Raw genomic sequence first — 23,287 nt, 5'->3', positions numbered from 1 at the left:
TTTGGCATGTTAATAATAATATCCTCTTTCATTAAGGTTATCTGTCCAGTGCTGTTCTTAAACTCATTTTCAGCACTGTATAGGTAAAAGATAAGTGTTGTGAAATCATAAAGTTTATCAACCTTGTATAACCCATATGAAAGAGACAATTTGTAGGATGGTTTGATTGTTGCCGATGAATCTTTGATGAATTATGTATTAATAATTATGCATAAATTAGCTAATTTGCATAATAAATGAGCTAATTTGCATATTTGTCAAATAAGATTGTACAAAAGTGGTGAAAATTAAAGGTCTTAGTGCAAGAAAACATCTTGCCAAGTTTCATTGCGTGAAACCTAATATAACTGGAGATATTGCATTTACGCATATTAATTAGCTCTCATTTGCATATTTTGAAGGTTTTTCTGTGGTTGCGGATGGGTGATTTTGAATTAATAGGTCCCACTCTGACGACTATAATTCAGCAGTAACTTACTCATGTGATCCCGTTTTTGCAGACTGTGTAGAACACAAGTGCTATAGCTATGTTTAATTGTTTTTAGACACTATATAATCATATTTTTCATGTGACAGATACTTGAATTTGCCCAAAAACGCATTTTTTGCCTTTTTAGGGCGATTTTGATGATTTCCGGCAGGTTTTTACCCTTTTTCCGATAACTTAAATCGACCATAACTTTACCAAACATTGGTCAATTTACATGAAGTTGGTATCAAAATAAAGCTCTCACAAAGCTCTATAAGACAGAATGGATTTTGAATGGATATTAGCTAGTTTTAATTTTTGTGTGCTATCCCAGTTATATCCATGCGCCGTCTCGATCTCTCACCTATGGATTTTTGTAGATTTGAGAAAATGAGGGGGTCAATATTAATTCACAATTATTTACAACAATGATGATTAACAATTTCCATTAGGAATTAAGCCACATTTTACATCTATTTGCACGAGGAAAAGTTGGAAATATACATAGGGCCTAGATCTATAGCATATGCATTACGGAATCGGGGGGGGGGGGGCGGGTGACTGCCCCTAAAGAATATAGTTTAGAGAAAGAATAAAGAAGCAAAAAGAAGTATTAAAAGAGAGGTATAGACATGTCTGTGCACTGGCAGATCCGGGGGGGGGGGGACTAGCCGGCCCGTGCCCCCCTTTTAGATTCAAATTTATATAAAAATGGCATTAAAACAGAAGTTTGCCCTCTCCCCCCCCCCCCCCTTTGAAAGTGAAGACTTTTTTTGGTCTGTTTGTTTTTTGTGTTTTGGTTGTCAATTTTTTTTTTTGATGCAATATCCTCTTCTATTTTTGGTTAAAAACCTTTCTTTTTTTTTGCTCAAATTTGTTGAAAATATAGATCAGAGCATATCGATCTATTTTTCAATTTTTATTGTAACTCTACCTCTGGAAAATGCCAGATAGAAAAGACAAATCAAGAAAAAGATAATGTATGTATGTATATATATATAGAGAGAGAGATATAGTGTGATGATAAGTTTACTTCTACCAATCGCTGTTGAGTTGTGAATATTAAACATAATGAGATGAGGCAAGGCCAACTCAACAGATGACACAGGACACCATTATTATTTTTTGATGCAATATCCTCTTCTATTTTTGGTTAAAAACCTTTCTTTTTTTTTGCTTGTCAAATTTGTTGAAAATATAGATCAGAGCATATCGATCTATTTTTCAATTTTTATTGTAACTCTACCTCTGGAAAATGCCAGATAGAAAAGACAAATCAAGAAAAAGATAATGTATGTATGTATATATACACTACTCAAAAAAAGTTAAGGACCACTTTTTAAAACGTACATAAAGATTTTATACAAGGTGTTTTATTTCTGGAAATACCTCAGTACAACTGTCCTAAATGTCCTTAAACACGCTGTAATCAATTTCACGCATGGGTGGTTTCAGTTGTTGCACAATGTCTCTCGCATCACTGCACATCCTGAAAAGTGGGCCCCGAGGGGTATCAGCTACCGACATGAAGTGGTAAAAACGAATGTCTGAGTGTCTTTCAGGCAGTTCAGTAACGAGTGTGACCACCTCCTGCAGCAATAACGGCTTCACAGCGCTGTTTCATGGAGCTGATGAGGCGATTGATGTCTCTGACGTCCAGTGCATCCCATGCAGCCTCCAGAGCCACACCCAGCTGCTGCAGTCCAAGTGGATGGGCTTCGAGCTGCTCGAGACTCCTCCCCATCATGTCCCAGACGTGCTCTATCGGGTTTAAGTCCGGGGACCTCGCTGGCCACTCCATACGCTCAGTCCCCTGGCCCTCAAGGAACTCGGTCACCACCCTAGCTCGGTGGGCACGGGCATTGTCATCCATGAAAATGATGTTTTGTCCCACATTTTCTGCAAATGGCACCACTATAGGTTCAAGGACCTCATCCCTGTACCTCACTCCTGTCATTGCTCCCCCTGGGACCACGTAGAGACGAGTACGGTTGGCGTAGGTGATGCCTCCCCACACCATGACGCTGCCTCCCCCATAACGGTCATGTTCTGCAATACAGGGGTCTGCAAATCTCTCTCCTGGTCGCCTCCAGACTCTCGAACGTCCATCATTGTGGTCAAGGGAAAATCTGCTCTCATCTGTGAACAGAACTCTACGCCATTGCTGTCTGGTCCATCTGACATGCTCCCGGGCCCAGTTGAGACGAATTCTTCTGTGAGCAGGGGTGAGTGGGACACACTGAGCTGGCCGTCTGGCATGCATATTGGCTCTGTGAAGTCGGTTACGGATTGTTTGAGTGGAAACAATCACTCCAGTTGCTGCAGCGAAGTCATTGTTGAGGCGGCGTGCACTGTGAAAGCGGTTGCGGAGGCTGAGATTCGTCAAGTAGCGATCATCTCTAGGGGTCGTCGAAACTGGTCGGCCACTGCGGGGTCTCTCGGAGTATAGCCCTGTCTCTCGGTGTCTTTGATTTGCTCTGCTAATGACACTGTGTGACACGCCCATCATTCTGGCTACTCTTCGCTGACTGAGGCCAGCTTCCAGCATCCCTAGGGCTCTGGCTGTGGATTCAAATGCATTTTCTGTCTTTAGTCTCTACAATCAACAAATTGCTGACAATAGCAATGCCAAGATACAGCTGTCCAGAATGCCATCAAACACAATGACATCAATTTCACACATGCAGTTCTTTCATGATGTCTCTGGCATCATTGCAGTGGGCCATAAGACAAGTGTCTTCCAAAGCATTTTCCGTCTTTAGTCTGTACAATCAACAACTTGCCTACAACAGCAATGCCAAGACACCACCTAAGTGAAACAGATGTAGCCAGAGCCCTAGGGATGCTGGAAGCTGGCCTCAGTCAGCGAAGAGTAGCCAGAATGATGGACGTGTCACACAGTGTCATTAGCAGAGCAAATCAAAGACACCGAGAGACAGGGCTATACTCCGAGAGACCCCGCAGTGGCCGACCAGTTTCGACAACCCCTAGAGATGATCGCTACTTGACGAATCTCAGCCTCCGCAACCGCTTTCACAGTGCACGCCGCCTCAACAATGACTTCGCTGCAGCAACTGGAGTGATTGTTTCCACTCAAACAATCCGTAACCGACTTCACAGAGCCAATATGCATGCCAGACGGCCAGCTCAGTGTGTCCCACTCACCCCTGCTCACAGAAGAATTCGTCTCAACTGGGCCCGGGAGCATGTCAGATGGACCAGACAGCAATGGCGTAGAGTTCTGTTCACAGATGAGAGCAGATTTTCCCTTGACCACAATGATGGACGTTCGAGAGTCTGGAGGCGACCAGGAGAGAGATTTGCAGACCCCTGTATTGCAGAACATGACCGTTATGGGGGAGGCAGCGTCATGGTGTGGGGAGGCATCACCTACGCCAACCGTACTCGTCTCTACGTGGTCCCAGGGGGAGCAATGACAGGAGTGAGGTACAGGGATGAGGTCCTTGAACCTATAGTGGTGCCATTTGCAGAAAATGTGGGACAAAACATCATTTTCATGGATGACAATGCCCGTGCCCACCGAGCTAGGGTGGTGACCGAGTTCCTTGAGGGCCAGGGGATTGAGCGTATGGAGTGGCCAGCGAGGTCCCCGGACTTAAACCCGATAGAGCACGTCTGGGACATGATGGGGAGGAGTCTCGAGCAGCTCGAAGCCCATCCACTTGGACTGCAGCAGCTGGGTGTGGCTCTGGAGGCTGCATGGGATGCACTGGACGTCAGAGACATCAATCGCCTCATCAGCTCCATGAGACAGCGCTGTGAAGCCGTTATTGCTGCAGGAGGTGGTCACACTCGTTACTGAACTGCCTGAAAGACACTCAGACATTCGTTTTTACCACTTCATGTCGGTAGCTGATACCCCTCGGGGCCCACTTTTCAGGATGTGCAGTGATGCGAGAGACATTGTGCAACAACTGAAACCACCCATGCGTGAAATTGATTACAGCGTGTTTAAGGACATTTAGGACAGTTGTACTGAGGTATTTCCAGAAATAAAACACCTTGTATAAAATCTTTATGTACGTTTTAAAAAGTGGTCCTTAACTTTTTTTGAGTAGTGTATATAGAGAGAGAGATATAGTGTGATGATAAGTTTACTTCTAACAATCGCTGTTGAGTTGTGAATATTAAACATAATGAGATGAGGCAAGGCCAACTCAACAGATGACACAGGACACCATTATTTGCTTTAGCTTTCGTCTTTTAATTGAGACTTCATCAGAAGCGTCTGTAATTACAGACTATTGTGATAGTTAAGTATGACCGTATCCTATCTCGTTCTTTAGGAAAGAACGAGAGAGAGATAGATATGTATACATCCTACATAAGGGCGAAGTCTATGAATGGGTTTATTCCGTCATAACACATATAGACGTAAAGACGAAGGTAAAATATATATTTATTTTTTTTGAGAGAGAGAGAGCAGACGTGAGAAAGGGGGAAGATTATGTAGAGGGGAGGATTGTAAGAGGGGTGAAGTATATGTTCCCGATCTCTCTCCATACTTTGATTTAATTATTACCAACACCAACATCATTGCCATCATCGATCTCCATCGCCTTATCTATGCATACTTATCTTCACAATTGACATCTTTACCTTTTATCATCATTAAGATTATGAAACTGTTTTTGTCATTTAAGAAATACATGTATACCCATTCTGCTTTTTATGAAAGTAATAATCAAGCAGCTGACAGGTACATTCTAGCTCTGGCCTTAATAATGAAAATGGAAAAAAATTATTCCAAGTCAAATTCTTATCACCTTAAAAATGACTGTTATGTGAAATTATGAATAAAAACATTGGAATTTGCACATCAGCCCCCCCCCCCCAAAAAAAAAAAAAACAGGATGGGCCAGGATCACCATTCTTTCCTGTGCAAGCTAAAAAAAATTACCCCTTTTTGAATTTTGTGTAAGCTAAGTACAAGCTAAAAACAAACCTACTTTTCAAAACCACTTCAATTCTATGTTCACAGAAATGCTGAAAAAAAACTTGCCCACTTTTCCATTACATTTAGAATGATATCACCTTTGCATATAAGTGACATATTGCTAAGATTTAAATGATGATTAAAGAACAACTCTCAACTATTACAAAATTGAAAGTACAATTACTAAACACATGTTCATATTTTCTTTATATTTCTGAATTTTATTAAAAGTTGAAGAATAACTGATAAGGACTCATAAGATATGAAATATATTTTCAACACACTGCAACAAAGGAAAATCTCACATAATTCTGAGAGAAAAATATCAAAAAGAAAGTTATTCAATATTTTCAACGTACTGATAATAATGATTCACGTGAACAAATAATAAATTCTATAAATACCTGTAGTACAGAACATTTTGTGTAAACTTTCTCAGATAAAAGTAGACTTGAAACAAGTATCAATGTAAACATTCTCACACGAAATAAAATGCCCAATTCCTGAAGAAGTATGTATAATCCAAATTCATAATCAAATTCCTAGACAAATTCAAAACTTAAATACAAATGCAAATTTAAATTCAAATTCACTGAATGAGTTCTCCAACTTTGGAAATAAAGAGATATTTGTGAAATGTAAAAGTACAAACATAACAGGATGAGGAATGTGAGAGAGAAATATTAAAACAGAGATCAGGGCCCCGTATTACAAAGAGATACAATTGATCCAATCAATCGTAACTCTATGGAAATCCATCAGTGTCATAATTTTTTCTACAGGAAATACGCAAAATGTCCTTTGTAAACAAAGGCGAACACACAAAATTTTCAAGAAAACGATGAATTTATGAGTATACATCATATCTAGAAAATATTTTGAAGAAATTTGCATTTAAGATTTTGACGTTGCTGGCCGTCCATAGTTGTGGTTGATCAGATCAATCGCACCTCTTTGTAAGACGGGCCCAGGGGTTGCTCGTTGTAGTGGGCATGCATGAATAACCACCTCAATGAGCCAGTTCATAGCACTTTTTCTCAATGACATTTCCCCTTTTTCATTAGGATAACCTCTGAAACTTTTCAAATGAAGATTTCGTATTTAGCTGTTCCGACATACATGTAGCATTCTGTGGTATTCAAACTCTACAGAAATTTGAATATCTTGCTAAAAACATGATGAAGGTCATATTTACCGAGCTTCAGCTCAAAATAATTTGGCACGCCTGGATGACGGAATGACCCTGTTCAAAAGAAAGATTATCATTTACATGTAAAACCATAAATACATTTTAAACTAAGAGACTGAATATGCTTGCTATAACACACATTTTCAATAAACTCTAGCCCACAAATGCAAGCTCAGTCTCCAACGGTTAATTGCATAAAAATATGTGTCATATCCTCAATTTTTTTACTTCAAATAACTAACATACTTCAGGTAATCAGACCATTGATATTTTTTCAGTAGTTAATCACAATTAAAGAATGGAAAATATTATAGATATCATTTGTCAAAGACTCACAGCCTTGATTTCTTTCTTTTTCTCTTCTAAAAAATATTGTGTAAATGTCTATAACATATGATTTATATATAAATCTATATTTATCAAATCCTACTGACTTTGATATTTCTTATAATAATCTGGCATAATTCAGTACATAACAGTAATTCTCGGAGATATAGCATTCATATTTACAAGGTAATTGTGTGTTATATGGAATAAAACATAAACGCAATACAGGTATGTATACACAGTGCGTCCCACAAAAAACGAAACCGAGATTTATCGATGATTTATTATAACTTAATCACAAATACAATAGACAATTACCTACCATTGTAAAGCTTAGAATCTCCTCTTTCATCTGAAATTACTTAGATTATTTTTCATTCACGCATGAGTGAGCAAAAACAATTTGAAGAGGGGATACCAAAAACTCATTTGGCGAGCTGTATCTGGGTTTCAAAACGAAAACCACATTTTTTTAAAGTTCAATATATGCTCTTTAATTTGATACCTCAATTACAGAAAATGGTCAAGAAATAACAAAGTTCTGGTTATTTGAAATAAGGCTTGAATTTCAACAATTTCATAAAATGAAGAGGTTTTACATGCTAGCGTTCAAACTCACTCGGCACTCAGTTTTGTTGACGATCAGCCATGCATTAAGTCTTTTGTTAACCATGCGATAGCTTCTGTGGGAAACCGGTGAAAACACGTTTACTTAATGAAATTATGGAAATACAAGCATTGTTTCGAGGGAACATAACTTTTTTACTTCTGGACCATTTTTTGTGATTAAGGTATCAAATAAAAGAGCAGATATTGAACTTTTTAGGCATGTGATTTTCTTTTTGAAATTCAGATACCCCCCCGCCAAATGAGTTTTTGGTATCCTTTCTTCAAATTGTTTTTGCTCACTCATGCGTGAATGAGGAATAATCTAAGTAATATCAGATGAAAGAAGAGATTCTAAGCTTTACATTGATAGGTCATTTGTCTGTTTTATTTATGATTAAGTTATGATAAATCATCGCTAAATCTCGGTTTCGTTTTTTGTGGGACGCACTGTATATTGAAATTTTTCACTAAATTCATATTTATATACATGTTGCACATATCAGAAAAGAGATAAGGTAAAGATGCAATGCTAATATAAAATGGATATCGTTACATTGAAAAGTTATCTCAATATTTAAAAAAAATGTTGAAACAAAGGAAAAAGTCCATACTTGTACATTATCTTGTTTTTTCAGCACAGCATTAATTAGCACATCTAATTACAATTTTGTTTCAACACAACAAAACTAACCACATACTGTATAGTACAAAATATAGTGCATCCCATAAAAAAGGAAAGCTGTTTTCCAAGATTAATATCACAATTGTTGAATATGATTTGGTTCCAAAATACTAAGTGAATCATGTAGAAATGACAGATTAAAAATAATAAATACTACATGTTATAAACAATTTGTACAGACATTTATGTGTGAATCTGAATCCACTCTGACTTCAAGATTAGTTAAACTTAACAAAGATTACAGAAGAAAAGCTAACGAATCAGGCATCCCCTTCTTACGACATATTGGTGTATCCTTTTTAATATAATATCTTGGCCCATTTTGCTGCACAACTTGGCTTTGACATTAACATTTCAAACTGTTCTTACGCATGAGCCTTTCGTATCACATTCGGTACCAAAATCAAGGAACAATAAAAAGAATTATATATGTGTGATAAAATGAAACACCATATTAAAATTATTTGATGTTTGAAAAAAAAAAATAACCAGGAATCCTGATTTCCTTTATTCCATGATGTGCTGTACATGTTTTTAATAAACCTTGAATTATAAACCTAGAGTGACTCATTTGTACTTTGACTTGTTTGTATAAATATCTGGCAAGAAACAACATTCTACTGATTCTTAGCCTAAATGATACAAAAAAGGTATTTCTCTGACGGTCATGTAAAACAATGTACATGACTGTATATGAATATTCAGAGTAATCAATCATCATAAATAGAATGATTACACTGGATATTTATATAGTAAAGAAACATTTGAGCTATTTTATTGATGTCATGTTTTTAATCATATAGGCATATATTGCATTCCTCTGTCAGAGTTCTTCGTATCTGGTTTTTCTATTGAGATTGCACAATATAGCCAATTCATAGATTTGTCAATATGTGTCGCAATCTGATGGAACCGGGAGGAATGTAGTAATTGGGCCATGTACCTAGCTGTAGTACCCTATATGTATTAGTCTGTGTATTAGTCTATGTATTGATCTATGTTCATGTATATTAAGTTTGTGTGTATGATATGTGTATGTGAGGAGCGCTCTGATTGGAGCAGCCTTGATGTACGCTCCCACATTGCCTGCTACGTGCATGCATCGCACAGCACGCACACAAGTTGGTGCCTGGTCGGTATCAGCGAGAGATTGGAGAGAGACAACAGAGAGAGAAGACCCCAAGACGCTAACGAATGTGGACGCATGCAACCCAGCAGCTCCCCACCAGGCGCCATGGTGAACCTGTTATTAGAAGTCTTAGAAGAAACCTGATATTGTTATCTGTTGTTATATACCACGTGGAACCCTGTGTACAAGTGTCAGGTGAGTATAAGTCGCTGTCACTGTTTTGTACCGTCAGTAATCCATTTGTGATATTCGCGAGTCGTAACCAACGAACGTAGAGGGCAGCAACACACAAAAATATCGCTTAAAATTTTCATTTCTCTGCTTATATATATATATATCTAATATTTAGAGCACAACTATGCGGATAGTTTGGGGCATTCACTCGCCTTACGGGAAGAGACAGAAGAGATAAATGAACTGAAGAAAGAAGATGGTAAAAAGCAAGATGAGGTAAAATTAAAAAAAGAAGAAAAGTCAGATAAAGACAAAGAGGAAAGTGCAAGTAAACAGAAAGAGGAAAGGGTTGGTGAAGAGGATGTACAACATAAAGATGAAGAAGAAACAAGGACAATTGAAGACAAATAAGACAATACAGATGAAGAGAAAGAAGAAATGACAGAAAAGAAGACAAATAAAGAGGAAGAAGAGAAAACTGAAGAGGAGCAAGCCACATAAGAGAAAGGCGATACGACTGGGGAAAAAAAGAAGAAGAAATACCAACTCAAGAGGAGATGAACAGAAAATTAAGAAGAGAAAATCTAAAATTGCGAAAAAGAATGAATCAGAAGGTGAAAAGGTTAAATGCTAAAATTAAATTACTAACAAGTGATCTCTAAAAGGTAACCAAAAAACAAGAAATCAGTACTATAATAAATGTGATTTTGATGGCATCAAAGTACCTAGAAGAACCTACTCTTACAATTTTCCGGTCGCAACTAAGAGTTGGAAAAAGAAAAAGGAAAGGAAGGAGGTGGTCTTTGAAAGACAAGCCTTTTGCTGGGTCTCTGTACCATGCAAGTGCCAAAGGGTATAAACTAATGCGAAAGATAATTGCACTTCCATCTGTGACTTGTATTAAAAGAATGCTTGGTGACATACAGGTCCAGCCTGGTTTCTCTGCTGCTATTTTGGAAGCGTTGAAAAAAAAGGTTCAAACATTACCAGAAAGAGATAGGTACTGTTCTATCGTTATTGATGAGATGAGTGTAAAAGAACATTTACACTTCGATGAGAAAAATGACATTGTTTCTGGACTAGAGAACTTTGGAAAATTTGGGGGAACCCCCCAAGTTGCGAATCAAGCGCTCGTTGTCATGATACGTGGTGTGGCATCCAAATGGAAGCAGCCATTGGGATATTTCTTTTCAAACAATGGGATCAGAGCAGTGTTTTCAGTGTTTAGCCAACATAATAACCATTGGCTTCCATCCCGTTTGTCTAGTGTGTGACCAAGGTCTGAACAACCGGTCCTTGTTCAAAAATTTGGGTGTTACAAAAGTCTTTCAACTATTACAATCATGAAATATTTTGTATATATGATGTGCCTCACCTCATGAAAAGCACACGTAACAACCTGATGAAGTATGACATTGTGTTTGGAGGTGAGAAAAAGGCAGTGTGCTAACATATCAAGACTTTTTTTGATAAAGACCAAATCCTTAATATTAGATATGCTCCAAAGTTGACAAACCGACACTTCGAGATTTCATCTTTCAGCAAAATGCGAGTTTCTTATGCTGTGCAGGTACTCAGTAGGACAGTTGCTGCAGGCATTCTACCTCATTGCTCATTAGGCAGTATGCATCCGGAAGCTGTGTACACAGCAGAATTCTGCGAAAAAATGGATAAGTTATTTGATTCATTGCATTCAAGATCGTCGAGGGCCAGTAGAGATTGTAGAAGACCAGTTAAAGAAGGTTCATGCCACTTAAAGTTGTGGGAGGAAATTATTTCTTGGTTGAGTAGCTGGAAAATAGGAAACAGAAGCAAAGTGTGGTTTATGGATGGATGGATCACAACTATAGGGCTCACAGGCCTAATTCATTTCCCATAGACTTGTGTGTTAAAGTGGCACTTAAAAAGAATTCATAAATCTCACTACTGCAAGAAGATAATGGGAGTAAGAGGGGTAAGCAATCACGTGAATCACCCAAAAACACAGATGTAACTGTCGAAGCTGTGCAAGAGAGTTTACTTACCAGTTTGCCTATCTCACTACTGCAAGAAGAAAATGAGAGTAAGAGGAGAAAGCAATCACGTGAATTGCCCAAAGACACAGATGTAAGTGGTGAAGCTGTACAAGAAAGTCTACTTAAAAGCTTGCCTATTTCACTAAGTCTTCGAGAAGATGAGATTAAGAGGAGAAAGCAATCACGTGAAACGCCCAAAGACACAGATGTAGATGAAGATATTGACACCGTACAAGAGAATTTACTTACCAGCTCGGCTATTTTACTACTGCAAGAAGATAATGGGAGTGGGAGAGGTAAGCAATCATGTGAATCACCCAAAGACACAGATGACAGCTAACGTTATGAAACATGGTACTCCCCTCAGGTTATCAATAATGCACGAGAAAGATAACTCATGACGCAACATGTCTAAAAGAACTGCGTAATATAAAAGAGAGGATACTGCAAAATAGGTATTATGATACTCGCTGATAGCAGTAGTGAAACTATAGCTTTTTGCTAATGGGGGGGGGGGGTTAACCAGGCGCTTTGACCCAATGACAATGAGCCGCGACTCACCGTTCTGCTTGCGCGACCCTAGTTAGCAGGAAGCTGGTGTTGGAATTAAACCCCCTCCTTTTTTTTAAGGGAGCCCGGCCGGAGGGGGGGGGGGGGGTAGACCAATAACCCCCTAGATCCGCCACTGGATAGTTCTAATTACTCCTGCAGGGGCAATAATGACTGTTCTCCGCAAGGTCTCCAATAAGAAAAATATTACAATATTATTATTAGTTTAACTGCGCCTTAAGGGAAATAATGGCAAATAAACCCTGCTGAAAGTGGTATCATATTACTCTGCATGCATAATGATATATGTGTGTGAAATTGTGTGACATAATTCCTTCCATGAATTTGGGCGAATTTAATGTTTTTGTCCGAGACGTATGCAATCGAGACCGGCACCCATGAGTCCGACAGCCCACGATCGAGTCATACAACTTGCGAGCTCGACATGTCAAATAGGCCAACGAGATAGACATTGAATGAAATAGGGGGAATAGGCCCACTCATCTGACAGCTTACCAGATAGACGCTAGCCAGTAAAGGTCCACGAGACCGACAATACAAAAAGTTGACCCGCTAGACAGACACTACGCAAACCAAGCCCATGAGACAAAATACCAAAACAACCGACAAGATAAACCAGTCCACCTTAAGATCAAGTACAGTAAAGCATTTGTACAGGGTGTCTCAAGATTTTCAGGTAAACCCTTTATTCATACAGGTATTAAGCAAAACACACCAAACAATCCAAAAATATGAAAGAAGATAGTTGAATGGAATAGAACAAAATCACAAAGGGAAGACAAAATTTGAGGTATAGTCGAAGAAAAACATCGACAAAGAAGTAGATGTGGATACAATAAATTACATCACGAAAGGGAAATGGACAGATATATTGGAAAGACTGCATCTGTGGTACATGAATATAGTTAAGATTGACAAGAGAAAAAAAATTATATACAAAAAAGATTGATAGGGAATAAAGTAAATATATCAGAAAAGTCCTCTTCACTTTCTTGACGTAAATCTTTGTTTTGCATTAAGCTTTCCTCTCCCCGAAGTGTTTTTTCCCCCACATGACTTTCAATCTCCACTTATTTCTTAATGTTAGATACGTTAGAATTTATCTTCCAATTTTCTTTTCATGGTCTTTTTTCTTTCCTCAGCCAAGATCCTTTTGCTTTCGGGCGTTAATCCCTGAAAATTTTGAGACACCCTATACAAATACTTCACTTTATTTGATCACAAATCACGATGTAGCGCTGTTTATCTTGTCGGTCTGTGGGTTCTTTTTTGTCTATTGTGGGCTTCATTTTTAGATTAAGGAGATTTAATAATTGTTTGGTTTGTTTGGTTTTATGTTTTTCTTTGAAAGTCAGAACAAAACATTATTAAAGCTTCATTCCGATGACGGTAAATGAACAGATGGCTAAATGAGAGGCTTCGATTTAAAGTCAGTTACATCATTTTTAACTTAAAAAGGGAAGTAAATTGAGAGAACACGAGAGGCACTGTCTACAAACCTCTTTAAATATAAATAGTGACGCATTACATCAGAAAGAACTGTGAAATATATCTGGGATATTGAAAAGGTACTATTATAATACTCGCTGATAATTATTATATCTTCAGGGGGAATGATGATCCTTTAAGGGGAATAATAACTGTGTTCTCCCGAGGGTCACCAATCCTACTTTAGGGAAAATATAATAAAATCTCCCGAAGGATGGTCTTTTCGTAAAAATATGTTCGGGGGAACCCCAAAATTTTTTATATCTTTTGTTCTTTATATATTTTTTAATTTAGAGCAAGAAATATCATTATGTGTTAAAAATAGATATTTAACGCCAAAAAAAAATAAGAGGGCTTTTGAAAGAAATTATATTTTCAATTTTCGGATTTTCTCCTTAAGGGGTGTTTTTATGTTCCCCCCTAAGGTGGGATTTAGAGTCATTATTATTATCATTATCATTATTATTATTATTATTATTATTTTCCTACAATCTACTATACGGGGAAAATATGTGGTTAGAAACAGTATCACAGGGAGAAAACAACCAAGAGGGGAAATAATCACTTCCCCCTATCGTTTCTCAAGTTTATTTCAGGCAAATTTTGCCAATCAATGAAATCAAAGTTATCAGTACACATCAAGGAACAACATGGTGAAGAAGAAAGAGTGAAAATAGCTCTGCTCCTACCAAAATCTGAAAGAGATGCTGCATTTCAGGGTTTTAAGAAAGAGGGTATTCTCAAGCAAAACAAAGAAGAAGTTAAAAAGGCTAATCCAAAGTACTCAAGGGAGAGGTCATCAAATCACAAACATGCAGGGGAATTGGTTATGTGCTCCATATGTGAGGGGTTTTATTCCAAAGTGTACATCAAGAGACACCAGGACCAATGTATGAAGCAATCGCAAAGTAGCAACTGTGATACAAAACCAATTAGGCTTAATATGTTCGAAAGGTTCACGAACAAAGAAGATACAAGTTTTGTGATGAACGTATTGGGCAAATTTAGAGATGATGCAGTTGGCAAAATGTGCACTACAGATCCAGTACTGATGGAGATTGGAAAGAAGCTTTGGTCGAAAGAGAAGAGAAAGTGTTGTGTTTGTAAGACTGTGCTAACAGTCAACGTCGAGGGCTCAATCCCCTTTATGTACACATGATCACAATATGATCGGACATCTTGGAATAGATTAAATCATCTCAACTTCTAAATTCATTGTATCTAGTTTTATGTCTCAGAGTTCCTAAATACTACATCTGGCGACGAGAATGGCTGGAATAGGTCTTGTAGCACCTAACCCATTCCTAGCAACCCCAGGAGAACCTCCTGTGCCTTGGTCACGATGGATTTTGAGCTTCAAAACGTATTTGACTGCAAGCGGGTTGGACACAGCGGAGATACCCGACCTCCGCCGCCGCGCAATCCTGATCCACTGTTTGGGCGCAGAGGGGCAGCGGATCTTCGGACAGCTGGAAGTGTCTACTACCGGTACGTACGATAAAGCTGTTGATGAACTTGAGAAATATTTTGGGCCAAAAACAAGTGTGATGATTGAACGATATCGTTTCCGACAGAGAGTACAAGGTCATGGGGAGCCAGTAAAACAATATGTGGCAGCCATAACCGAACTGGCATCCAAGTGCAAGTTTGGCACCTTAAACGATGAACTGGTTAGAGATCAACTAATCGAAAAGACGTCTATTCCCTGTATTAGAGAACGTCTGTTAATGGAGGATGACGGTCTGACACTTAAGAAGGCGCTCGATCTAGCGATCCAGATCGAAGCCGCAATGCTGGACGCCAAGCTCCTCAAACAACACGATGTGACTGTGAGTGCCAGTACAGGACATAGTCATACTGCACATCAGGCAACTCCAGTACAGAACATCAAACGACCATATCATAACAAAGCCCGCTCTAACCATGCTAACTTGAAGTCGTGTTCGAACTGCGGACGGACACACCCTCCGAAAGCGTGTCCAGCGTTTGGAAAACGTTGCAATTCGTGCTCGAAGATGAACCATTTCTCTAGCGTATGCAGATCTACCAAGAAAAGTGCATCTTCAGTTCGACACGTTGATGAACCAATAGAGGGCGACATAGCAAGCAGTGTGTTCACACTCTCAGACCGGATTTCTTCAGCAAATTCAGGTCAGTTCAAAGAATGTGAAGTGCAGATTGCTGGTACTAACCTCTCTTTGATGATTGATGTGGGGGCCAAAGTGTCAATTCTTAGTGATAAACTGTATCATCGACATTTCTCACATTGTAGCCTGTCATCGACATCGAGCAAGCTCATAGCATATGGTGAACCACCTACACTGATTTCCGTTCTGGGCACGGTTGAGCTTCCTGTCGGGTACAAGGATGTACATCTCGACAGCTTTACGTTCTACATAGCGAAGGGCGAGAGCCTTATGGGAGTCAATCTGTTCGACGCCCTAGGATTTCAGATGAACGACCACACTGGTGAACGCATTCGGCTCATAGACAATGCGTATAGAGAACGCTATGCTGCACTTTTCAACGAGTTTGGTAAATGCAAAGGATATTGCCATGCACCAAGGGTGGATTCCTCAGTCCCACCTACTGCACAGAGTCTCCGTCGACTTCCGTTAGCTGTCAGGGATGAAGTCTCAAAGGAACTTCATAGGCTTGAATCCGATGGCATCATCGAGCGCATCGATTCATCCCCGTGGGTGTCTAATCTGGTCATCGCACGCCGTAAGAATGGAGATCTTAGACTTTATGTAGATTTGAGGGCAGTCAACAAGGCAATCATTCCGGATAAGTATCCACTTCCTACTATGAATGAACTTTCAGCTTCATTCCACGGAGCTAAAGTTTTCTCTAAACTAGACAGGAGACGTAGCTATCTCCAGGTTCCGCTAGCAGAGCAGAGCCGCCATCTCACTGCATTCAACACACACATAGGCATGTTTCAGTATCGCCGTATGCCCTATGGACTGAATTCAGCACCTAGCGCATTCCAGAAAATCGTTTCTTCAGTTCTAGCTGGAATCGAGGGCACGTTGAATCTCCTTGATGATGTGGTAGTCTTCGGAGAGGACAAGGCTCAGCACGATCAACGATTAGCAGAAGTCATGACGCGCCTCGCCAAGCATAACTTGACGCTCAACGAGGCCAAGTGCACGTTCGCTGCTTCGGACATTGATTTTCTGGGATATCATGTCACTGCAAGTGGTCTGACGCCTACACTCGACAACGTTGCAGCTATCCGAACACTCCCAGCCCCAACGAATGTGAAGGAGCTAGCCTCATTCTTGGGAACAACGAACTTCTACCGCAAATTCGTGCCACAATACGCAGAACCTCTGCAGAAGCTTCTCCGGAAGGACGCGCTTTGGGAATGGCACAACGCACAAGAGACCGCATTCAACACGCTCAAAGGAAGAATCGCAGAGCCGCCAGTTCTCGCTCACTTCACTCCAAGCGCTGAAACGTACGTGACTACAGACGCGTCAGCGTTCGCTATCGGAGCAGTGTTATCGCAAACGATCGACGGCAGTGTACGTCCGGTCGCATTCGCATCTCGTCGGACACAGAGCGAAAGTATTCTACAGGAGAACGCGAAGCTCTCGCATGCATCTATGCCTGCGAACACTGGCATATGTACCTCTACGGTCGCAAGTTCACACTTCGTACTGACCATCAAGCCTTAACAACCTTGTTGAGCACTTCAGGATCTGGACACCGCCCACTCCGCATCTACAGATGGTCAGATCGACTGCACCAATATGATTTCAAGGTCGAATATCTCGCGGGTTCACGCAACCGAGTAGCAGATATGCTTAGCCGTACACCGAACGCGAATAGCAATCGCGATAGCCATGCAAGAAGCGACATCGAAGACGACGTCGAAGACTACGTTCTTATGGTGATCTCTCACGTGACCGCAAAGCTTGTGACGTGTGAGCAGCTGAAAACAGAGTCAGCCGCTGATGCAACTCTACAGAAGGTCTGTCATTATCTCCAAACAGCATGGCCTAGAGAGATTTCCGAAGACCTCGTTCCATATCATCGTGTTCGCAATGAGCTAGCTATCTTCGACGACACGTGTATCGCCCGTGGCACCCGAGCGGTAATCCCGAAATCGCTTCAACATCGTGTGTTACAAACCGCACATGAAAGTCATCCAGGTGTGGTGAAGATGAAGCAACGATGTCGCGAAGCAATCTGGTGGCCAGCGATCGATCGACGCGTAGAAGATCTCGTCAGATCTTGTGAAGCGTGTACTCTCAGCGAGAAAACTCAACCGCGGCCAGCACCACTGCAGCCGACCCCATGGCCGAAGAAGCCATGGCAGCAACTTCAAGTCGACATCTTTGGGGAAGTCCAAGCCGCTCCTCAAAGTCAGCGATTTTTGTTAGTTGTACACGACCTCCATAGCAAGTGGCCTGAGATAGCAGCAACAAGCTCAGTCACTACGACATCAGTCATTAGCATCTTGGAGAAGATGTTTACCAAGTGGGGTCTTCCAGAATCTATCACCACGGACAATGGACCACAGTTCACGTCTGAACAGTTCGGAGAATTCCTAGCCGTTAATGGAATTCAACATCGCCTCACAACTCGCTACAACCCTCAAAGCAATGGCGGCGTAGAGCGTTTCAACCGGGTAATCAAGGAGAGCTTGAAAGCGAATCTCGCAGATGGAATGACCTTCGATAAGGCCATCCAGACCCTACTACGCACGTATCGCTCAACACCTCATTCGCTAACCGGAAAGACTCCAGCAGAGTTGATGTTGGGACGGAACCTCCGTATGCCATTCAACATCCTGAAACCACCGGTTTCAGAGCCTGCAAGCACACAGGCTGAAGCGAGAGAGATTGAGAGGAAACAGCAAAGCATGAAAGCTGACAAACGCAGACGAGCAATCACACCGAAATTCGCTATCGGTGACTGGGTTCGTGTAAAGCGTCCAAATCGCAAGCACAAGCTAGCTTCGGGGGTATCGAAACCCAAACAGATCGTGAAGAAGCTCGGCTCGAATGCATTTGTACTAGATGACGGAACGCGATGGAACACCAGACGCCTTATCGCGAGCAAGCCAGGCAACATGAATGAAAGCGATTGGGAAGACACCTTTCCATTCCCTACAAGCACTGAAGATCAAGAGCAACAGCGAGCAGAACCGCGAACTGTTCGTCGTTCTCAGCGTCTAAGGAGACGACCTGGATATCTACGAGATTACAGATCTTAAATCCTTAGAGCCGACAAGTATTGAGCATAGAAATTAAAAAACTGGAACGTTTAAGTTTTGGACTCATATGAAACAATTGCTCAATATAGGCTAATAAAATTTCAGGCTTGTTGTTAATAAACAAGTTTTATTTTCTGGACTCATAAACTTTTGAACTCATATCTGGACTTAGTTATATAACATTATTCATCTCTTTAAAGGAGGGAAATATGTTGTGTTTGTAAGACTGTGCTAACAGTCAACGTCGAGGGCTCAATCCCCTTTATGTACACATGATCTGAATATGATCGGACATCTTGGAATAGATTAAATCATCTCAACTTCTAAATTCATTGTATCTAGTTTTATGTCTCTGAGTTCCTAAATACTACATATATAATATACAAATAACGCACGTCCCAGAGTGCAATAGCGGTGAATGCAGAATGCGCGAGGTTTCTTTAGATTGGTGCCGCTCTGTGCAACGAGCCGCTTGCGGCGAGTTGACAGTGCGAACCATCTGAAGAAACCGAGCGAACACTTCATTTACGTTTCGCACAACAGGGTCAAGTGCGTTATTTGTTTTATAAAATAGGGACACAAACAGCAACAAACAAAAGTTTAGATCTTAAGTATACGAGAGTTCGATCTAGATCTAGAGTTATGTTGGTTCTAGAAATAAAATGAGGGTCTAAGACCTTGCAGGCTTACCAAAAAGTCCACAGGATTCATTGTTTGATTAAAAATAAAATGCATAGGGTGTCTAGAGACGAGTCTACTTCAGACAGCTGAAATTCCTGGCTTCATTATAAAATCCAAAAGTCAAAACGGGTCTAAATCCAAGGCAAAAGTAAAACAAAAATTTGCTTTCTAATAATAACCTGTTCTAGCTAGAGCTAAGCTACGCGTACGCTGCGCTGGGGATCATGGTGGATATGGAGCGTACAATATTAGCTACGCGTAGCCTATAGCCTACAATGCACTAGAGGGAGCGTACTAGTACTACGCGTACGCGCGCACTGGATCTCCATGGTCACGTACGCGCCGTGCAATATAACATTGTGCCCCCCCCCCCCCTTGGTCTTGATAGGGTTGATGTTTGTTGTATTTTCCCCGCTGGCTATCAATATTAAAGTGTTTATTAATATAAAGTTTAATACAGGGTGTTATATTTACGTGTTTATGAATAATAAATCTACAAAAGGGTGTTACAACTTGCAATTTTGGGTGGTTATCATACTAATTGGACCCTGCCTCAAAATTGATGGGTACAAACTTTATAGTGCTCTAAATTATTCATATTATTATCAATAATTTGTGTGAAGCCTATTAAATCATCTGGTGTCATATTCATGAAACCTTGATAAGTCTACTAAGCAACTACGGTCCATGCACTCACGGTCCATTTTAGTTGCTTAGTAGACTTCTTGAGGTTTATAAATATGGCCCCTGAATATTAAGAAAATGTTATCACATCTGGTAGGCCTACACATGTTGGGACAGCTTGAATACCAAAACTATTAATAAAACAAAATCTAATTTTCTTTTATTATTTTTATATATTATAAAGATCACAGGACCCCAAAAAAATGTTTATTTCCCAGAAATTTCAAATTTTCTCTAATTTAAATTGTATTTTTATGGACAAAAAAGGCAAACTTTCCCTCCAAATTCCAAAATTTTCCTCCTCCATGCACATCAATTTTTTTCGGGATGAGCTTCCCAAATTCCGCATTTTTTTCTCACCATGACAAAGATGTGTCAGTCTTCAAATAAACTGATTTTCTGCATTTTTCATAATCTAGAGGAAGCTTCAGTGTCTTCAAATACTCTAGGAGAAACACCAGCTGATACCACCGTATCTCAAGTAGCAACTTCTAGTCAATTTCCTAAAGGTGAGTCGAGGGGCTGTGATGCACACCAATTTTCTGCTAGTCAATATTCATTCTCAAATTCTGTCATCCAACAATCAGTTGCCAGCTGAGAAACTATTCCTCATTTGGGAAAATGTGTTTTGTCGATATTCAAAGGGGGAATAGTGAATATCCACACCATATGGCTGTTTAATAATTGCTTTGCTACTTTTCTGAAAAATAGCCTAGACTCAAGTAAAAAAATAAATGACCTACAGATTTTTGAATTCTTTAAAATGCTTCATCAAATTGCACACTTTTTTTTTCTTGCTCTCGCCTCCACTGCTGTTACCACTCTAATAGTTTCAGATTCCTGATTTTGTATACACTTGAATCATCTTTTGCTGCTTTGTAATTAATTCAATTGTTAAATGAAATTGTTACTGGTAATTGAAATCGTTATTGTTAATTGAAATTGTTGAATATATATAGGAATATATTTGTTGAATATATTAAAACCGAGGGACATGCAAAAAAAGCAGAGCTTGTAAGACCAGGCCCCTGTGACTTAGTTACTTTAAAGTATTGTTATTGTTAATTTAAATTATTGTTAATTGAAATTGTTATTGTTAATTGAAATTTTGTATTGTAAATTGATATTCATAATGGCATGTTTTTCTTGTAACATTATTGTAAATTCAATGGCAATTCAGGACTCCATGCAGGCTGCGAAAATTGAATAAATACATCTTGAATCTTGAATCTTTTACACATCTGTACAAACGTTGCCCCCTTATTTTCACACGTTCCTTACTCTAGACTTTTAGAGACTTTTGATATGTTATTCTCCAACAAATTCACACCAGAATGACGCTTGAAGTATATATGTATATATATGTATTTTTTTTTGGGGGGGGGGGTGGTTCAAACAGTAAATTTTGTCGTACGACTAGTGGAGGGGAGTCGGTTTCTGCAGGGCAACTAAAATTATTGCCTTTAATTTTGTGTCTAAGTGTTTATGTCTTGAATGTTAATACCTTTGCAAGAGTTTGTTTTTATAATAAAATTGTGTTCACGTTTTACACCTCTGTTTGCAAGTTTGATATTTTGACTTCGATGACATTCTTTTAACGCTTGAATTTTTCTTTCACGCAAGTTTCATTCTGATTTTAAAAGTCATTCAGAATGGAAAACATCTCAATCAAAACGAAAACGATGCCTACTTTAAAAAAAATACAAGTTACAAGGATATGTTACCACGCCTATAGACCACACCTTGTGTGCACCGATTAAAAGCGGTTCATCCATAATCTTTTAATGTAGGGATCGTGAATCGCGAGAACCGTGAAAATGGAGTTCAAAATCACTTACTTTCCCTTTGAAAAATGTTTAATAAATTACCCAAAGGAAAAATAATAATTATCATAAAAATTCCCCTATGAGTTCATATTTTGATAAAAATAGAAAAGGGGAAAATAATAATAATTAAAAAAAATCCCCAAAGAGGCGGTATTGTGGTTGAACATATTAAAGGGAGCCACGGTATATTTTTATATCTGTAATAACTTGCTTGATTAGAACCAAAGATGGTGCATGGTAATATAACACAAAAACAAAATTATTGACGTGGAGATGTTGCACATACGATGCACCCGTACGCCGGAATGCAATTTTCTCCCTATAGTACTGTTTTTAAGATTTCCCCTTTAAGTAGATTTTCATGTTATCATTATTATTATTATTATTATTATTATTATTATTATTATTATTAATATTATCATTATTATTATTATTATTATTATCATTTTACTACTATTATCATTATCATTATTATATCATTACTACTATTATTATCATTATTATTATTATTAGCTGTAGAAGTAGTACATATCATAATACTGCATCCTTGGTAAGCATCCACAGATTCTATGAGTAGTTGGAGTCTAGAGCTCGTGGGTGTTTCATAAAGCTGTTGTGAAGTTGCATGTGACAGCTCTGCAACTGGTATCAGAACAAAGCTTTTAGCTTCTAGCTTTTAACACATCCTTCTCAATAAAAATAAATGACCTACAGATTTTTGAATTCTTTAAAATGCTTCATCAAATTGCACACTTTTTTTTTCTTGCTCTCGCCTCCACTGCTGTTACCACTCTAATAGTTTCAAATTCCTGATTTTGTATACACTTGAATCATCTTTTGCTGCTTTGTAATTAATTCAATTGTTAAATGAAATTGTTACTGGTAATTGAAATCGTTATTGTTAATTGAAATTGTTGAATATATATAGGAATATATTTGTTGAATATATTAAAACCGAGGGACATGCAAAAAAAGCAGAGCTTGTAAGACCAGGCCCCTGTGACTTAGTTACTTTAAAGTATTGTTATTGTTAATTTAAATTATTGTTAATTGAAATTGTTATTGTTAATTGAAATTTTGTATTGTAAATTGATATTCATAATGGCATGTTTTTCTTGTAACATTATTGTAAATTCAATGGCAATTCAGGACTCCATGCAGGCTGCGAAAATTGAATAAATACATCTTGAATCTTGAATCTTTTACACATCTGTACAAACGTTGCCCCCTTATTTTCACACGTTCCTTACTCTAGACTTT

The 23,287-nt window shown here is 39.1% G+C and overlaps 1 protein-coding gene across 1 annotated transcript; it reads left to right on the top strand.

Moving 5' to 3' along the window:
* The first annotated feature begins 17,417 nt into the window (after window positions 1–17,417).
* On the top strand, window positions 17,418–18,836 carry LOC129283743 (uncharacterized protein K02A2.6-like). Its single transcript, XM_054919390.2, has one exon. It carries the CDS (start codon window positions 17,418–17,420, stop codon window positions 18,834–18,836), a length of 1,419 nt encoding a protein of 472 aa, XP_054775365.2.
* The last annotated feature ends 4,451 nt before the right edge of the window (window positions 18,837–23,287 follow it).

This window comes from Lytechinus pictus, chromosome 17 (genome assembly GCF_037042905.1).
Source record: "Lytechinus pictus isolate F3 Inbred chromosome 17, Lp3.0, whole genome shotgun sequence".
NCBI classification, from domain to species: Eukaryota; Metazoa; Echinodermata; class Echinoidea; order Temnopleuroida; family Toxopneustidae; genus Lytechinus; species Lytechinus pictus.
Note: the sequence above shows the minus strand (reverse complement) of the source record. Positions and strands in the feature narration are given on the sequence as shown.